Genomic DNA, 19,335 nt, shown 5'->3' with positions numbered 1-19,335 from the left:
GGTTTTAAACTAGAAGAGGATAGATTTAAACTAAACATAAGGGAGACATTTTTCACAATGAGGGTGGTGAGACACTGTAACAGGTTGCCCAGAGAGGTGGTAGAAGCCCCATCCCTGGAAACGTTCAAGGTCAGGTTGGATGGGGCTCTGAGCAACCTGATCTAGTTAAAGGTGTCCCTGCCCATGGCAGAGGAGGCTGGACTAGATGACCTTTAAAGGTTCCTTCCAAACCAAACTATTCTATGATAAACTTTTACCAAGAAAAGTTCTGTTCAACACATCCTTCTGTATTCAGACGGGGCTCTGAGCAACCTGATCTAGTTGGTGTCCCTGCCCATGGCAGAGAAGGCTGGACTAGATGACCTTTAAAGGTTCCTTCCAAACCAAACTATTCTATGAAAACAGAACTTTTACCAAGAAAAGTTCTGTTCAACGCATCCTTCTGTATTCGCATAAAAGAACAACAAAGTATAAATATGCTGCAGTTTAAAACTGGCCAGTGGACTGATGGAGGTTAAGGAACAACCCTTTCCCTCTACACCTTCAGGCACAGTCACAACTGAAATATCTACATCAACTGCAAAAGACATACCTTTAACCTTCACTTTTTAAACTGGTACGTAGAGAAACATCATCATCATCAAACCCCAAAACAAAGTCAGGCAGTGAACTACCAAACAAGACCTTCCACTTCATGCAGCTCTTACACAGCAGAGAAGGTTAGAAAAATAACTGAACAGCAGTGAAAAACGTACAGTTTGTTTCACCTAACACTGGAAGGAGTGAAAAACGTACAGTTTGTTTCACCTAACGCTGGAAGGTACACTCATACTTACAGTGATGAGCACAGCCACAAATTCTCTCAAAACATAACAGAATAGTACTTCAAAGGGAGGGGAAAAAAAAGAACTAAAAGAGTAAGTTAAAAGTAGGACCACAGCCTGAAAAAACCCAAAGCAAACATTTCTGGCCAAGCACAAAACTCAGAAATCTCTTAAACATACAGCAATTTAATGAATCTCCTCTCTTGCTAGCAGCCTAACAGATGCTTAAAATGAACTGGATTGCTGCTCCAATATGACTGCATTAATGCAATTTGCTGCCCGATTTCTGCAAAACCAAGTTCTTTCATCTGCTACATAGCAGTCATTGCTTTTCAGTACTATGATCTCAGTCCAGGTACTAGCACGTAAGCTTTCCTGAAAGACAATCAGGCCCAATTTAAAGCAATCTTTTTCAGACAGGTCAAATACAGAAAGGAGGAACTCGGTGATCAAAACCAGTCCCTGAAGACCTGGAAGTGCCCCTCAGGTGAAGCAGGGTAGAAGCAGCAAAAGTTGAAAATCTCACTCCATAGGAAATTGCTGTATTTTCAAATCTGTAAAGTTAAGTGCCTTTCATGAACGCTACATTCACTCCACATTTACGGCCTTCAGAACTTGTATTCATGAAACTGGATCTCTGATCTGGAAACTTCACATCACAGTAAGCAAGCAGTGACCTCTCTCTCCTCCGTTTCATTTGTTCCTACTCTAAAACATTTCATTTGCCTATGAATTTTGAGAAAACTGGGCCAAATTCTTAGATTCTGTAAATGATCACAGCTCCACTGACGTCCGTGGAGCTCCAAGAGACACCAAGCTCCTGGCCTGCTCACCGCACTGTATCCTGTCAGTAATTGTATCATTTTCCCCCAAAGTGAGCCAACTCTAGGCAAGAAGATTTGCACTGAGCAGCAGTACTTACTGCAGTTCTCTGCCTTTTTATTTCGATGAATCACCGTCTTTTGACTGGGTGTGCTGAAGAGGCTGGTCCAGTTAACAGTGTGGTAGTAGCACAAATTGCTGTTGTCTGTTATGTAGATGTTGCCAGCACTGATTTGCTTCAAGGACTGAAACTGCAGGGAGGTAATGCCTTGTTGCTTCAGGATGAGTAAGGAAAGGCCACTGTGATGAAAACAAAAGTGAGAACAGGAATTAGCTCCAGAAGATGGAACTTATTAGAGCTGGTTGGGAATTTCCCACTAGAATTAGTTCTTAATGTCAAGAAGAACTTTTATGCAAAACTGGAATTTGGTCAGAAAACTTTTATTTTGCGGCGACATAAATATTTTATGAGTCAACATCCAGTTCTATTGCCTGGAAAATTATAAGCCCTGTGAGCCTTGTGATATCACAAGTTGTGATGCTCAGAGCACCAGGCCAATGAAACACCTCAATCAGTTACATTTCATCATTAACTTGTTTTTTGAGTTAAAATGCTGTTGAGAAAACTGAAGAAAATCAAGGTGTTTTTTTTTCCTAAGATGACAGAATTCATACTATGATAGTTTATATGCTAAGGAGAAACTGACAAAGTCATGCAAAATGTATTAACATCATCTGTCAGGCATCAAATTAATGTCATTTATAGTAATACAGGAAGAAATTGTTATTTTCAAGGAATTTTTTCCAGCCCACTTTCTACGTTTCGTTTTTCTTTTGTTGTAATATGTGGTTATCTCCTTTCTTCATCAAAGGAACGGTAAATGATTGTCTGTGCAATACGGAAATGACTGCACATATTTTATGACTGAAGATTAGTGAAGACAATATCCAGTTTCTGGGCATCCTTTAAGTTATTGTATTTTAATTATTATAATTGTTTTCCAGCTGTTCCAAATAAAAATTGCTGCTTCCAAACAGAATGCTGGGCTGTAATTCAATCTCAGGGTTTCACTGCTATTCATAATCTGCTTGGGTTGCTGTTTAAGATGCCAGCAGAATCCCATGACTGATTTACTATATTTACACAACGGGGAACCAGGGGTTGCTGTATATATCATTCAGATGCCTTCTTGTCCTTCCCTCATTATTTTTCACCACGCTTTCTTCTCTTCAAATCGATTCCTCCGTATTGAGTTCTCATACAAAAACATCTCTGGTAAAAACGGTACTCCAGAGCCAATGCACACCCTACCTGTGAGGTGCCTCAGTGATTTCACTGTTCTTGTAGGTATTTATCTGTTACCACTTCTTAAAATGACATTGTTCTTTGGGCACATGAGCCTGCACTTCCAGTTGCAACCATATAAACTTCCTGATAATTGGGCTAAATTCTACTAATGGGCCTGAATTCTACTATTAATGTATATTCAAGTTATGTTTCACATTCACAAGCTATTTTAAAACATCAAATGTACTTTCCGGACAATGGGTTAATAGCTACAGCAATGAACCAAGATAATCTTTTTTTTAAAAAAAAACCAAACTCATTATGTTCAAAAGATATTACCTATTATAAACAACTGATTAGAAAAGATACTGTTAATGAACACCTTGGTAACAGAGAAAAAACATATTCATTTATGATGCCCTTCCCAGAAGATGTTGCTCTCTGTGCTACTGAACAAATAACCATTGAATACTAATGAAAAATTATTCCATCAACAGAGGAAGCACCTTACCTATAGAGAGCTCTTCCACCGATTGTAACCAAGTTAGAAAACACCCTGAAATCTGTCATATTCTCAGGCCACGACTGTATGTTCAAATACCCTAAAGGAGAAAAAGGCAAGTATATGAATGTCAATTATTTCAGCCATAGGGACTGCTTTATCACATACATGAAATTAGGACAGGCTTAGCCTATAAATGAAAGGCAGTGCTGGCTTGAGAAAAATAAATAAATAGGTAATAAATGCTGCAGACTAATGTCTTGGAATTCATCAGCCTGCTCACCACTGTCTCCTCCAAGAAGGCAAAGAAGGACTCTTAATAGTCACAGCAGCACTACAACCACTTTCAACAGCCACAGAGAGGGTGAACCTAAACACAGGCTGGAATCTTGGAAGGCCTCCCAGACTTTTCAAAACAGCAGCAGCAGCAAAAAAAATGAAAGTTTGCCCAAATTAAGAACATTCAGCTTTAAAACTAAGTTGAAAGATCCATAATGATGCATTAAAAGTTAACAATATTTTCCTAAAACAAAGAACTTGCATTTGTTTCTGAGTGTGTTATAGGACTGTTGATCACCAGAGAGCATTCTCTGCATAAGTAGGTGGAACTACTTATTTTTTATGCCCCACAGTCCTCTACAGAGTGCAGTTCCCTATGATTTGGATTCAGTACTATAGACTGAAACACAGCGCATGTCTAAGCACAGTGATAATTCCACTGAATTTGTAGAGTTGAGACTGTTAAATAGACAGTGTTCTTAGGAATAGTAAATTACAGACATCCAGACATCTTTAACTTTAATTAAGGAGAGATTTAGTTTAGTTTCATTTTATAATCCCACCAGCTTGCTTTCATGCTTTCGAGTGAGGACCAAGACCCTTCACTCACTCAATAGTAGGGTCTTGGTCTTCTGATGCTTGCGTACCCCCAATGTAATGGGCAGTCTGTATTCATAAGCAAAGGACAAAACACTTGTAAGTATCAACTGATACTGATGTTGCTGTTTATTAAACTTTCACACGTTTAAATTGCGAATTTAAAGAAAAAAGCACCTCGTGTTCTTCAGAAAACCCATCAAATGACAACCACAAGTGCAAAGTAAGAAGTTCAGATTCTAGAAAATCAGAGTACATTACCTGTTATCTCTCTCACTGTTTGGAAGATATTTAATTTCTCTGGATTGATTGCGGCGATTGTGTGATACGGGTCTCTGAAAGATTAAAAAGACAGTATGTGATACTCTGAATAAAAAAAAGATCAGGTTCTCAAAGCAGTATTCAGGTCAACACTTTGCTTCTTGGCAGCTCCTGATTTCTTCAGACTGTTTCCAATTTCTTCAGACTGCTGTTCCTGCAGAACCTGTGACTTCTCCCAAGTCATCTTGAAGGAAAATAACGGTGCTTAGCATCTTTACCCTTCAAGTCATTAATGTTTTAGCAAATATTTATGCTCATGGAAAATTAAGGGATTCTAAACAACCATGCACGACCTCCCTAAAGGAAGACAAATTTCCAACATTTTTTCCATGAATACTGGCTCAAATGCTACAGTAGCGATACTGTACTACCAGGACTAACAAATCTGCTACTGAAATGAGTGACAAGCTATAAGGAAAACAAAACTAAGAGCTTTCCAGCGGTTCCTGACACATGGCATTGAGACCGTATGCTTTTCAGAGGGTGTTGAACAGGGAACAGCAAAAAGAACCGATCCTTGCCAAACAAGTTTGTCACCTGAGAAATGAAATACCACCACCAAACACTAAACTCTTACATAGATACGCTACAGTGTAAAAAGATGAAGCTGACCTTGATTTTGAGACTGCCATCATTTAGTAAATATTTTTTTTCCCTAATTTTAAAGGACTAAAGGCTCTCCAGCTATTTAAAAAGCCGACTAGAAGCCTAACCCAAACAAAAATCCTTTAAAAATCCAGGAAAAGGCTCTTGTGTATAACACAGCATTATGGTATTTTTGTGAGGTTTCTGATGATAGGAATCATCCTCAGTAAACGTAATGCGTGCATTTCTACCTCTCCTCCTTCTGCTTTCCAAGAGACATCAATCCTGAAATTGGAACATGCAGGTAGGTCATCAAGCAGGCTGTCTTTGGGGAGAGGCCTCCCAAGCCTAAGACAGACTGACGGGGTCACGCTGTCTTTGGGGAGAGGCCTCCCAAGCCTATGACAGACTGATTTTTGTCAGTTAGGTTGACGGTTGGACAAGATGATCTTTAAGGTCCCTTCCAACCTAGAAGATTCTGTGATTCTGTGATTCTAACCATCCTGGAAGTGACCCAGGGTTAGCAGCAATGAAATGATTTCTTGAAACTTAACATACAGCCCACTGCACCACAGAAACATCATATATACTTAATTTTAACACTTTGGGGTGCTCAGAACACTAGTTAACAAGTTAACAGCTGCTGGCTGGGGCTGTCCATCCTTAAACTACAGCTCTCCTTGGAATATCCAACCCCTTCACAGGCACCAACACAAGCAGAAGGCAACACGGCTTTCAGCGTCCCAACCAGAAGGAAGCAGTACAGAGCAGGCTGCACTTGACCTATACAAGTCCTACCCATCTACCAGCCAACGTGTTGTCTGTCTCAGGCAGCACACGTGTATCCTGATGAAGACCACATTATCCGTAACTTCAGCAGAGCAATACCTTAAAAGTATGAGTACTACTGACTTACCAAAATTTAGGTCTACCTTCATCCCACTTAACTTCTGGACACTAATTAAAGCAAAGTCATAATTTTCTAATTTATATAAAAAACTATTATAAATAATTGTGCATCAAAACAATTCATAATTATATATACAGTTTGTATATAAGTTATTACAAATTCACAAAGTTCAAGTACTCAGGACAGGGAAAGACAGGCTACAGAAGGAGAAAATTATATATACTTAATTTTAACACTCTGGGGTGCTCAGAACACTAGTTAACAAGTTTTGACTACTTTAAAGTAACATAACACTTTGCTTTTAAAATGCATTACTATTAAAACAGGAAAACCCTCGTCTGTAGTAAACATGAGGTTGGTGAATTTCACCTCTAAACCCTAAGATAAAGCAGACTTTAGAGATACAAACACACATTCAAACTTCTTAAACAGCCAATTGTCTTTTCAGATGTTTTATCAACATATAAAACTGTAGAATAATGCAGTCATCTTCTACTCTTATTTGGCAAAGATGAGATTTTTCAGCAGAACAGGCACAGCTGAATTTTACAGCTCCAAGAATGAGTTTTGGCTCATTGCAGAACCGGAGATGCACAGCATCATGTGCTGCTGGCTGGGGCTGTTCATCCTTAAACTACAGCTCTCCTTGGTATATCCAACCCCTTCACAGGCACCAACACAAGCAGAAGGCAACACGGCTTTCAGCGTCCCAACCAGAAGGAAGCAGTACAGAGCAGGCTGCACTTGACCTATACAAGTCCTACCCATCTACCAGCCAATGTGTTGTCTGTCTCAGGCAGCACACGTGTATCCTGATGAAGACCACATTATCCATAACTTTAGCAGAGCAATACCTTAAAAGAATAAGTACTACTGACTTACCAAAATTTAGGTCTACCTTCATCCCACTTAATTTCTGGACACTAATTAAAGCAAAGTCATAATTCTCTAATTTATATAGAAACTATTATAAATAATTGTGCATCAAAACAATTCATAATTATATATACAGTTTGTATATAAGTTATTACAAATTCACAAAGTTCAAGTACTCAGGACAGGGAAAGACAGGCTACAGAAGGAGAAAATTTATGGCAGGATCAATTGTAACAGTGCAGTTCCCAGTGAAAACAAACAAAAAAATCCACACAGCATCTGTCACTGATTTTCTTGTTTGCCACTATATGAAGTTTTTCAATTTACCATAGAGAAGTTGCCCCTAAAATCTGAAACACTGAAAATGCATGCTTTTAAAAGCTGCAGTTCACTCTGAGTAAACAAATTCATAACAGAAGTTAACTAAAAGTTTGAGTGGAAATACGTATCACTGTTGTTGCTCCATGCTATTCATTTATATCATAAACTGCTTGTGTAGCAAGTGTAATTTTTTAAATTTCCTTTCTGTATTAGTGATTTGCAAAATTTGACAGAATTTTTTAAAAAAGCTGTTCTAAAAATATAAAGTTATTTTAATTCCTTCTCTAATCTTTTCCTCTTCTTTTAATATATACTATTGCAATTTATTCTGTGCAAAGCTTTAAGGTTGCTGAACTCAGTGTCCTCATACTTCAGACTTGTTGGAGTGAGCTCTCTACATAAAGAATGAGAGACAGTGGTACGCAGTTTCAACATTACTTGTCCTAGCCTTATTTTCTTCTATTAAAATAAAACCAAAATATTTTAGCCCTCTGCTTTTTAGTCCTTAATTTAGATATTTTTCAGATGAATACTGTTTTCCTCAAGGGTGGGTTCAGTCCCTTTGATTTTGACAGATTTTTTTTAATGAGGTTCATCTCGTAAATTTGCAGCTTATGTAACTTTTGCAACAAAAGGAGTTCTAACACTCAAAATTACATTTCATGTAATGCACCGGAATAATCCACACAAAATTGCTTATGTCCCCTAGCTGCTTGTCTGGCACATACTAGAGTATTTCCTGTCCTAGGAAATATAATAGATTTACATCCAACCTCTCAGTCAGTCATATGGCCAGATCAGAAAGCGTGAAGGCCTAAGTGCTGACTCCTGGGTGACCTTCTCCAGGGCTTCAAAAAGTTCAAAGCAGCATTTCCTTAAACCACTTGAACCAAAGTCCTTCTTCCTCCCTATGATACACTAACCTTTCACACTGTACTCTCTGCTGGAGAGATGAGAACAACCACTACACAGTGAAAGCCCGCATTTACTGGCCTTCTGATAATCATTGAGCTGTAGGGCCTCACTGAAATGGATTTTCAACTGTCTTTCTCAAAGCTTCACCTACAACTTGACTCCAGCAATATAACCAATCACTGTGTCAAATCAAGGAAATGAGTTATTTCTTTCCACCTCACCTAGTAGGGAAATTTGAGCCGGGCAGCCTAGTGTCAACCACTTTCTTACAACCTAAACATATCCGAATCTATCAAAAGACTGAAGAAAAATCTGCTGCCGCTACTCACGTCAGATTTCCATTTCAGATCAATCTGTAGACATGCAGTTAATCATATTTTTGCTATGTCATAAAGATGCAAACATGGAGTTTCAGAACTGCAATTAAGATACAAAAAAACCCCAAACCAATAGCAAACAATTTTAAAAGCTCCGAGGAACCTAAAACTCAAGTTAAAATTTGAAGCCTACACAGTAATAGAAGCCATTGACTACTTTACACTGTTAATGTACCACAAAATGTCTGCCTACTTATCACAGCAGAGGCAAAAGAGTTTAATATTATTTGTGCATTTTGAGGATTTTGCTCGTTTTACTAGGTCCTGAAATACCTCAAAGTGTCACATGTAACTTACCATGGCTAATTACAACACAAAGACTTCAATTAGTAAGAAGATACAATAATATTTGTGTTTTCTCAATGACAGAAAGAATACAATGCAAGAAAGTGACAAGTTGCACCGGACCTCAGCTGATCATCAAAACAGAGCACTGGATGCATCCCACCCTCGCAGTGTCCACATCCTGCATGCAGACACACAGGGCACCGCACTGTACACAAGGCACTGGTCACCTGGCTCGAGTATCTTTCTTCAGAAGGAACTGGTGAGAATTTAAAATACTGGTTTTATATCTCCACATCTTCAATTAAAACTTATTCAATATACAGCCCTCTTTAACCCAAAATACTGCATTTAAATACTAGTGAGATTTGTGCATCTCTTCAATTGAAACTTCAAAACTGACTAACAAAAGCGCAGCTTTTTTGGCAGTACATGCAGTGTCAGACACCCAGGCTATGACAGTTTATGCTGGGTGAGGGACACTCTGCATACTCTGCATGTTAGACTACTGGTCATACAAAATTTAAAACTAAGTAATGGAAAACAACTTTCCTTTCTCCCTTCTAATCAGCCATTATTGTAAGCCAGTACCAAGGATCTCATAAAGCAACCAAAAATCACAGTTGTCTTTTCTCTTTCTAGTGTGAACAGCATACTTCGTCCTTTTTTTTTTTTTCCTAGAGGTTGAACCATAAAAATCAGAGTAACAGTTTCTTTCATAACAGAAAGCAGAAAACTAATTTATCCTGGGTGTGCTGTTCCACAAAAGAAGCCTGCGGCCATCGTTAAGAGGTGGACACAATTTGTTTCAGCTGGCACCATGGCATAACATCTTAACATTTTGTCACTTACCCATGAATCCCAGTAACAAGGAAGATAAGGTTGCCATTGATCTTGGTGCAGTTTATGAACTTGTCAATGTTGCTGGAATCCACCGTCTGAGCTGACACTAAACTCCCTGTTCCAATGCCATCACATGCTGCCAAAACAAGGAGTCTGTGTTAAGAACTAGGAAAAACAATTACTGAATCAGACTATCTTGGCCTTCTAGACACAAGTCTTCATTTCTTTCTGAGATAAAGCAGCAGAGAGGTGTTAAAACGGCACCCCTTACCCATATTCCCAAAGAGCACAGGCCAATTTAAAACAAGCAATAAGCTAAAGTACCTGCCACAGAAGGATATCCTGGCACACAGGTATTTTACAGGGGATCTAGAGACAAGTATGAAGCACACGATATCCCACTCAAGTCTAGCTGTTAGCTCAGACTAACCCCATGGCCCTGCCATTTATTTGTGCACTACTCACTGCAGAAACTGAGGTGTCCTAACACTGCTAGCTCACGAGGTTCCCTTTGCTCGGTGGATTTGTGAACTTAGCCATCCACATGCCATAAGGTCCTTTAGAAAGTGAGTACAAGTAATTCTTTATTAATAATCACAGCAACTAAGTTACTGGGGCCTGGAGAAACTTTCACACCCAATGAGAAAAATTCTTTGTGTAGCGTTTCTATGTAATTTAGTTGCATTTTCTGGGGCACATGATGCATCCAGGAAGAAATCCTTCATGACTTCCATGCCCTAATGTGTCCTATCTCCCTAACTAGGCTGCTCTATTGGCACTACCAGCAGTACACCTGAACCTTTTACAAGCGTGGTAACTTTCCTCCTCACAGAGTAAGGCTAAGAGCTTGACAAAAGCACTACACATGTATTTTCCTGCATAAAACAATCTCTCCAGAAAAAAAAGATTGTTTACTGCAATTATTAGGTTAAAGGGCTGGACACTGCCTTCACTTAGAATCCAACGTGTCAGTATCCTGCCTTGGCAGAGATCTCTGTGTTGGACTGTTTCAGCCATGTGGAGTGACTGTTGCTTTACAGAGTCTTTCAGCAGCTTCATTGTGAATCCCCTTCCAGATGTGGCTTCCACTAGGGCTGAAAGGTGGCACAGACTCGGATGGGAAAACTGATCCTGCTTTCCTCCTGAGACCTTCAAGCAGGGAGCAGAAAGTCTCCCTAGTGGAGCTTGGGACAGCAAAGTAATCTATAGATTTCAGTCTTCTCAACAGCACTGTCACTGAAAAACTTCTAGTCTATATTTTAGACACTCAGAAAGAAGGTGGAAGATTCTGGGAAAAGACATTTTTGAAAAACAGGAAATAAATGGAAACCTAACATTGTATTGACAAGTATGAGGCATACCATACATTGAAGCCAGGGCTTTAATGTGGCCTCCTAGGCAATGATAAAAGGACAGCTCTAGAACACCTTCAGGAAATACCTATCATTAAAATAAGGTAATAAAGAATTCTTTCAGATTTCTCTAAAACTAACAGAGAAATCCCTTTCATTTTTATCTAATCAGAAGTAATTGGCTTGGTTGTATTACCATTACAACTTAATAAATTTTCGTTTTACTGTGTATACTTTACACACAGCCTACAAAGCTCAAAGTTCTGTGGGTATCCTAAGGCTATCGATATTCCACAACACACTCATGAATAACACCCCGCTCTGCTCTACTGCAGCACAGACTACATCCAAGAACAGTGATGCTAAACTCCTGCCTACCTTTAGGACAGATGTCAGTGCAGGGCTTGCACATCTTAATACCATTTTCTTCAACCTCCATCTTGGAGCTCGGACACGCACGGACACAAGAGCTGGAATCTACCACAAAGTTGTCTGAAGAGAAAAAGCAGATATTGGCAGAAAGCAAACCACTGAGGTAAGTAATACACATGGTTTTGGATGCTATGTCAATACATGTTATTAATTACCACATTAATTACCACAATTAATTAATAATTCCACATTGACATTAACATTTTATGTTCAGTGCTTTCAGAAGTGTATAAGCAAATTAGGCATGTTTTTTGAGACTTATGAAAATCCATGAATTGTCAGGTCTGATCTGCCTCCTCTCCCAATTTGGTTTTATTATTAATCATAGCAAAAAAAGCTGCAGTAATTGAAGAAAAATAAAACAAGATGCTCTGCCCATCTCTTTCATGCGCATTCAAATATATACATCTGGGATAAAACATCACACAAGACAACGACAAGTATTTCAATTTTGCCTTGTAAAACAACTGCCAAAGGGGATATAGACTGATCCTACCTAATTGAAAGCTTAATGCTGCCAGGAAAAAAAAAAAACAAAGGAAAAAATATTCAATGAAGTATTTGGACAAAGAATCATATGCCTTAAGTAATGCATGTTATACCAGTTCTGTGTTAAAAAAAAAAGAAAAATAAAAATCTTGCTTCAAAAAACCCACCACTCTATTACAGACAGAACTAAACCTTGACAGTCCCAGCCTCAGCCTACTGTCAATCTGAAGTTCTCCACAGAGATTCAAAATCTGGATTTTGGTTTGGGCTGAACTGTATTTCCATTTATTATAGGTTACCCATCCTTCTTATATGCAATTTATGGATAAAATAATTAATGCACAACTGTAAACCTTGGTGGGAATGAAAGGGAGAGCAAGAATACCGTCTCACTTATTTTTCTTTCTAACTAAAACAGCAGTATCAAAGACTAACTATGTAAGTGATGATCCTCTCATTTTTTCTGTTACTTGCCATCATCTGTCTGGTATCTCAAAAGCATGTGTTTTTTACATGCATGAGATTACTCTTTTTTTAACTTCCTCTTCCCCTCTAATTTTAATCTGGAGTTTTAAGACTCTGTTGCTGTCAGTATTGCATGGGTTTTCCTCACTGGCCAGAACTGCTAGGAAAATAGTTACAGTAACTTTCTGTCAAACCATCATTACTCCAAGAAAAGGGCACTGATATCATAAAAGCATTTGGTGCCAACTAGTGCTGGTGGTGGACTGTTATTTTTCTGAAACAGAAATTTACATCCATTTACAATCCCCCTTTAACAGTTCATTTTGAAATTTACAAATGCTGATCTAAAGCATGAATGTAACCTGTGGTGGTCAGGTGATGAAAACAACAACCTAGTGAATTTCCTTCCTTTAAAAAAAATCGCTAAAGGATAAGGATACTTGGGAAGTTTCACTGCCTTTAGTTAACACACGACTGAGTTATTACAGGCTGCAAGGACACGTGGAGTGATTTGAGATAGCACACTATACACTTAGCTCTCATTCTCTCATTGTTTTCTAAGGTCCCTAAAATGCAACTCAAACTTTCCATCGCTGCAGGAAAAGACAGCTAAAGCAGCACTTACGTGGGCACTTTTTGACACAAAAAGCCCCATAGGTGTATTTGGCATTGTGATTATGCTCCAGCTGGAAGGTGGTAGGATTGTATACAAAAGTCTGGGGGCACTGCGTGACACAGGCACCACTATCGTTGAAATTCATACAGGCCTGCAAAACAAGGGAGAAAAAAAAAAAAGTTATTCAGCTGCTTTGGCGTGGTTGGGTGGGTTTTTTTTTTAGTTTAAAACACAGTCTTAGCTGTTCCAATGCATTGCAACAGTGAGGAATGTGATACACAGTTTTCTAACCTTCACTCTGGCTACTTAGATTTCTTGCTAGAATCTTAGCAAATACATGACATAAAAGGGAGCCCAAAGAACCCGCTTAATTTGAAACAGTTGACTGTTACAGCACTTCCTACAAAAACATAACAACACTGTAATTTGTTTCATAACTACTGTTACTACTAGCAATCAACTAATTCACCACTTGATAGGACATTCTAAAACTGCCAAGAGTGAACCAGCTATTTATCATAGTCAGTCTAAACAAATGCTAATGACTTTTTCAGAGGTTCAACCTCTAGATTTCTTTCAGCATGAGTCCATCGTCCAGCTCAAAACTGAAATTCCCAATTAGAAAGCAAGAGGGATAAGAGCTTCTTTGAGCTAGCACAGGAGGGGGTCATTTCCCTAAGTGGCAAGTTTAACAAGGTCAGTTGCTTCACACACTGAGGAAAGAAAATAAGACTTTGTATCACTTAGCATTCAAGCTCAGCCACCCACAGCTGACAGACGACAGGGCCCTGACAAATGAAGAGGCAAGTGTGTGGATACAGAGAGTAATGGTATGCAGGAAAAATAATTGACCATGCAAGGTTGATAATTAGTAACAGAAAAACACCACCAATTTTGACAATCCTTATGACCACATATCATGACTACGGTTTTAACCACTGCTTGTAAAAAATTGTTGGGAGTAATATTCACAAAGCGTACCATACATGTTACATTTCATATGAATATGAAAGCTGTAGCTTGGCTTGGATTTCTCCAGCAGTTTAAGCAACCACTGCTACCGGATTCTGCTTCCCCACTAACCTGCTTCCAGAAGCCAGGCTGCTTTACAAGTTTAATCTAGGGATAAATCCTTCTGGTCCTTTTCCAGATTATAAAAAATACAGATGGCTTCAGATCTTTAAACAGTCACCAAATATACCATTGTGTGTACCACATTCCCTCCCCTCCTGGGCCAGAAATGAGAGAAAAGTGAAAAAGATTCCTTTGTTCTGTTGCTTTCACTAACAGTTCTTATCTCCATTCAGATCAGGAACAGCACTGAGGGAGGTCACTTGTCCCATCAGAAGATTTCAGAGGGGAGAGGCCAATAACACAACCAAGGAAGAAGGGCAAAATCTGCTGCTGAAAGGGACAACGAGGGTGTTACATGATGAAGGCAGTGCCCTATTGTGCTACAGGGAGCGTGAGCTTCCATAATCCTCAGAGGCTTGCAGGTAAACCAAGCTGATCCTGTGTTTCCTGGTTCTTCAAAATGCATATTACAAAAACTGTCAGTTTCTCATTGAACCAAGATTTGGTTTGTTTGTTTTTTGAAAAAAAGAGATAAATACAGTCGGTTACCTCCTTACTAAGAACTGGCTGGGAAGCCCACCTGATGAACAAGGTTGTGGCACTTTTCTGGTTCCGATGTGCACTCAACCAGGCCCTGCTACACATTTCAAGTTTCAGATCCAGTTTGGTTTTGAATGCAAGATAAGAACATCTTCTAAACTTTGTTTTATCATCTTTGCTTGCAGTTTTGTCAGATGATGATTATTGCCTTGCTTTTAGAACTGAATATGCAAATGAGTATACGGCAGCATATGGAGGAGGGTGGATGAATTTTATCTAGAAATATTAAAACCATATTTACAACAGGATGCTGTTGCAAGCTGCTATAATACACTAAAGGATTTGTAATGCTTCAGAAACGGTACTTCTGCTTATTAATAAATAATAATTTAGCTGTTTCCACAATGCATTTTTTTACATCCACTGTTGACTTAAAAGGTACTCTAATGTACACGACAATCCTCTGCCAATGGTTAACTAAACTGGCAAGGTAAAGCACACTGTTACTCTTCAGAGAGATGGCAATTCTCAGGAAAAGCCCACCTAGAAGATTTGGGAACTTCGAAGTTAGGACTACAATGTTGTGTATCACTTGCAATTGCTTCAGTAATACATGCAAACTTGTAGCATTTGGTGCTAAATGCTGCTAATTTGTGAATGAAAGCACAGGAACACACACAGGGAAAAAATAAAGTTGTATCTCAGCTGAAAGCTAAGCTCTGTTTTCCATAGCCTAAAGGATTACACTTTTCACCCAGTGTGTACTAAGCAAGTAATGACTTGCCCTGAAAACTGCCAGATCCCTGCTGAATTTCTTTTACACTGCTCTCGGGCCAGGAGTGAATGAGAATAAAGCCCTGGGTGCTTCTCTGCTGGATCAAAACAAAAACACTAGTTGATTTTTTAGCATACATATTTCCATAACGGCAAGAGTTCAGAAACTCATTTTCTTTAAGGCTGCAATATTACAGAATTTATGCTGCAAATAACTCCTCCTTAACCTTTGGACACCCAAGATGTGGGTTCAACACATCAGTTTTGAGGATGTTCCTCAACAGTCATATGGGAAGATCAACTGCATTTTTCCTCTTTCCTTTACCCATTTAGATTGTGCGTGACAGGGGAATGGATGTTATTTTCCCATCTCTCCAGTCCAAAGCCACTGCAGAACACAGTGGGCACTGGATCGGGTGTACCACGTGTTGAGCATGCAAAGCCCCAGCCACAAAGAATGGTTTTTAGTAAAACCTTTCAGCTGTTAAATCAGGCCATCACTGCATTTCATCAGCAGTGAAAGTACAGCATTTAGAATGCGTTTTTGAAGCACAACACCTACCACTATCAACTGATACCCTGAACAATGAGAAAGTTTCAGGTTCAGCCAGGGAAAGATTCATTTTTGCTGGTTCATTATAACCCATTTGCCTACAATATCAAAACATCTACAATCGTCCATGCCATAAGATACCGCCTCCTAGTCCTATGTGGCAGATTTTAAAAGGAGCCTATCCAACTCTGTAGATACCTGTCTCTTCAGTCACTGGGGTACCTTTGAAAACCCACCTCTCTGTGCATGTTCTAATTCTAGGTTTCTTTAGGCCTAGGTTTGCTTCCCCAGAAAACATTAGCAAAACTTGTCTCTGCAAACCGGTGTGATGAGCTACACATTTCTTGAGATCAGTGTTGGGTTCTGAAGCTATTTACACCATGATTATAAATAGCAGACTGTAAACGACTGTAGACAAATTTGTCTAAAGGCCTGTATGTTCAGATTATCTTTTATTTTATTTTTTTAAGGAAAAAGTTAGCCTTTTCCTCTTTTCATTTTAAGCACACAGTAGCATCCATTTGAGGTAGTGTATTTTGGAAACCTCTTTCCTTCCATCTCCACTAAGAAGCGTGGCCAGTAAAAAAGCTGAGTTTAAATCAAGCCTGGCTGTAAAAGGGAACACCTTTCAGAGAGAAGCTAAATAGCATTCTTGACTTTCAAATAATAAGCACACAGAGCAGTAATAAAAGCCATGCTCAAATGCAATGATAAATTCTTCTAAAAATTCCCTATCACCTCTAAAAGTTAATTTTAGAAAAGCAAAAGATAAAAATCACAGAGATTAGCATATTAATAGTTCCCAATCTGTATTTACAAATCTCATAAATCTGTTAATGGGTGATATTAAGTAGATAAGTGATGTTAATATAATGTGAGAAATATTAGATGTTAAAAATTACAGTCTAAATCTGGGAGTGTGCACGCAATACATTAAAAGGGACAAAATTGTGAATTTCATGGATTAAAGCATTAAGAATTTGCAGCGTGGCTGCTAGGAACTTAGAAAAGGAGGAATCTCACACATACAAAGCAATCGGTGTCTTTAGGTCCAGAACAGCCCCCAGCGCATTCCCGGTGGCAGCAGTCGCTGACGTAGGGCCCGTAGCACCGTCCATCACACTGCTCCGCACACACCGTCTTCGTCACTAGGAGAAGGCAGGGAAAATCACCACGTCAGAACCACAACTAAAGAGGGAGCTCTTCAACTGCACACTGAGGGAAACAATAAACTAAAGACCACACTGAAAAAGCCCACAAGTTTTAAGGTAATTGCTTCAATGGTACTGGTCACTTATATCCTCGGCAGGGTACCCTCATAATAGTCTCTTTAGGAACACATATGTTGCTCAGGGACTGCAGAGGGAGAATTTTTAAAGTCTCATTTCTTACTCTTGGAACTTCAGGTGGAATATTATTTTCAAATTACTAGTTTATTTAAAGAGCCGATAGAAGGATATGAAAAAAAAAAACCATAAGATAACAGAAGAGCCCACCAGTCCTGTGTGTTTTCCCCCATGAAGAACACCGAGTAAATGAGTGAAATTCAGAGTTCAGCCAGCAATCTCAGAACCAAACGATCTTCTTGATGGCAAACAATTTGACAAATTGGCAATGAGGTAACAGAAGAGAATACAACCTGCAGACTGGAACACATTGGAAACACCACTGCGTTTTCTAAGTAACACAATCCAGCCTTCATTCACAAGGGAACATTTTCCCAACTGGAAAGCACAGGGATTTAAGTGGTACCACACTACTGTATCTCAGCACTTAGTCTTGTCCAAAGAACGGTCAAGAAGTGAAGCCTCACTTGTTGGTCAACAAGTGGAGCCTCACTCCTCCCCTCACTCAACTATAGCTTCTATCTTTATTTTATGGGAAAAGAAAATTAATATTATCCGCAGCACTATACCATCCACTGCCTACAGACTGCCAGGAAGCAGTGCTGTCAGCTGGCTTTTGATAAAAGCAGGAATGTTACGTTTCTGTAATTAACCTTTAGCATTTATTTTGTTAAAAGCTTTTAATTGCTTCTCTCTGGAAAACACTTCTCAAGAAGCCGGAGAACACAAAATTCCACCTAACTTTCTGCTCAATCCTACTATTTAATGTATAGCTACCTCCTTTATAAGTACTCTGTAATCCAAATTCCCTCCACTACTTCTGGAAATATTTAAGGTAATGTCAAAGCTTTTTGATATACAAAACATTTATTTAGGACATGAAAATGTAACTAACCAAAGAGAAGTCATCACTTATAATCAACAGAATAAAGTGATGCACATTTAGAGTAATTCCATCTTGCTGATACCAGAGGCAAACCCCCAAACAAAAAGCGCTTTTGTGCCTTATGCAATCTGATTTAAGAAATAAGGGAAATTTCTGTACATGCATTTGCTGTTAACACTGCTAGGGAAACAGATTACAAGGATTTGTTTATTTAAGTATCGGTATTGATAAACATTAGGACAGAGATAGGAAACAGTGGCATACGCTAAGCAAAACACACCTGTCACAGTACGCCACCACCACACCATTAGCTGATAAGCAATGAGGCTCATCTCAGGAAAACGAACAAGGACCTCATTTAGTCAGTGAATGCATATTGGTTTTATGCCATTTCAGAAACTGGTCCATAGTGCCTCGATTTGCACTGGAACGGGCACTTTCTGCTTTGATCTCAAAGGGAGACGAAGTCCCGACTTATCCTGACTTGATGGAGCACCCTATTTACCAGAGGCTCCCCCTCTGCCATCAGTGGAGAGACACAGAAGCAGAGGATATTCATTCCATTCCGCCCCATAACCCAAATTCTCTGTGTTTACCCGTGTCACTCCTCAGAGAAAGACCTGGCCCCTAAGCCCAGGGGGCACCACCCAAACACTCTTCCCTCCCTTTCACACAGCAACCACTCGTGACCTCGCTTACCTTACTTTTTAAAATGCCCTCTCCTTTGCCACAACTTTCTGCTCCTCTGGCTGTTGTTACAGCTGTGGGCAGCAGGACGAGCTCGGAAGCCATGCACCACAACAGCCCTCACACCGCTCGCATGAGGACACTAAAATGGCCGCCGTCTGCCCCGCCCCGCCCTCCCAGCATGCTCAGCGCCCCCTTCCAGAAGGTTCTGCGGGCAGCGGGCAGGTTCCCCTCACGAGCGCCACCCAACCTGCCACAGGCTCAAAAATTAACTAGCACTATATTTCCTTTTTTTTTTTTTTTTTTTTTTTTTGCAAGGAGTTTTTGGGAGCACTGAAATCAGCTAAGCAAATGATACTGATCTCAGTGCCTATTA

At 39.4% G+C, this 19,335-nt stretch overlaps 1 protein-coding gene across 1 annotated transcript in view; it reads right to left on the bottom strand.

The window, feature by feature from the left end:
• The window catches only part of ERBB4 (erb-b2 receptor tyrosine kinase 4), a 416,629-nt gene that overhangs the window by 181,740 nt on the left and 215,554 nt on the right, over window positions 1–19,335 (bottom strand). Inside the window, exons 6-12 of the mRNA XM_014951952.1 lie at window positions 17,070–17,188; window positions 13,109–13,250; window positions 11,476–11,589; window positions 9,755–9,881; window positions 4,574–4,647; window positions 3,446–3,536; window positions 1,747–1,946 (exon numbers count right to left, since the gene is read on the bottom strand). Coding sequence (XP_014807438.1) covers window positions 1,747–1,946; window positions 3,446–3,536; window positions 4,574–4,647; window positions 9,755–9,881; window positions 11,476–11,589; window positions 13,109–13,250; window positions 17,070–17,188 — 867 coding nt within the window. The remainder of the gene's footprint in view (window positions 1–1,746; window positions 1,947–3,445; window positions 3,537–4,573; window positions 4,648–9,754; window positions 9,882–11,475; window positions 11,590–13,108; window positions 13,251–17,069; window positions 17,189–19,335) is intronic.

The sequence above is a fragment of the Calidris pugnax genome, unplaced genomic scaffold (assembly GCF_001431845.1).
Source record: "Calidris pugnax isolate Ruff unplaced genomic scaffold, ASM143184v1 scaffold179, whole genome shotgun sequence".
Taxonomy (NCBI): domain Eukaryota; kingdom Metazoa; phylum Chordata; class Aves; order Charadriiformes; family Scolopacidae; genus Calidris; species Calidris pugnax.
The sequence above is the reverse complement of the archived record's forward strand: the minus strand, read 5'-3'. Positions and strand labels throughout refer to the sequence as shown.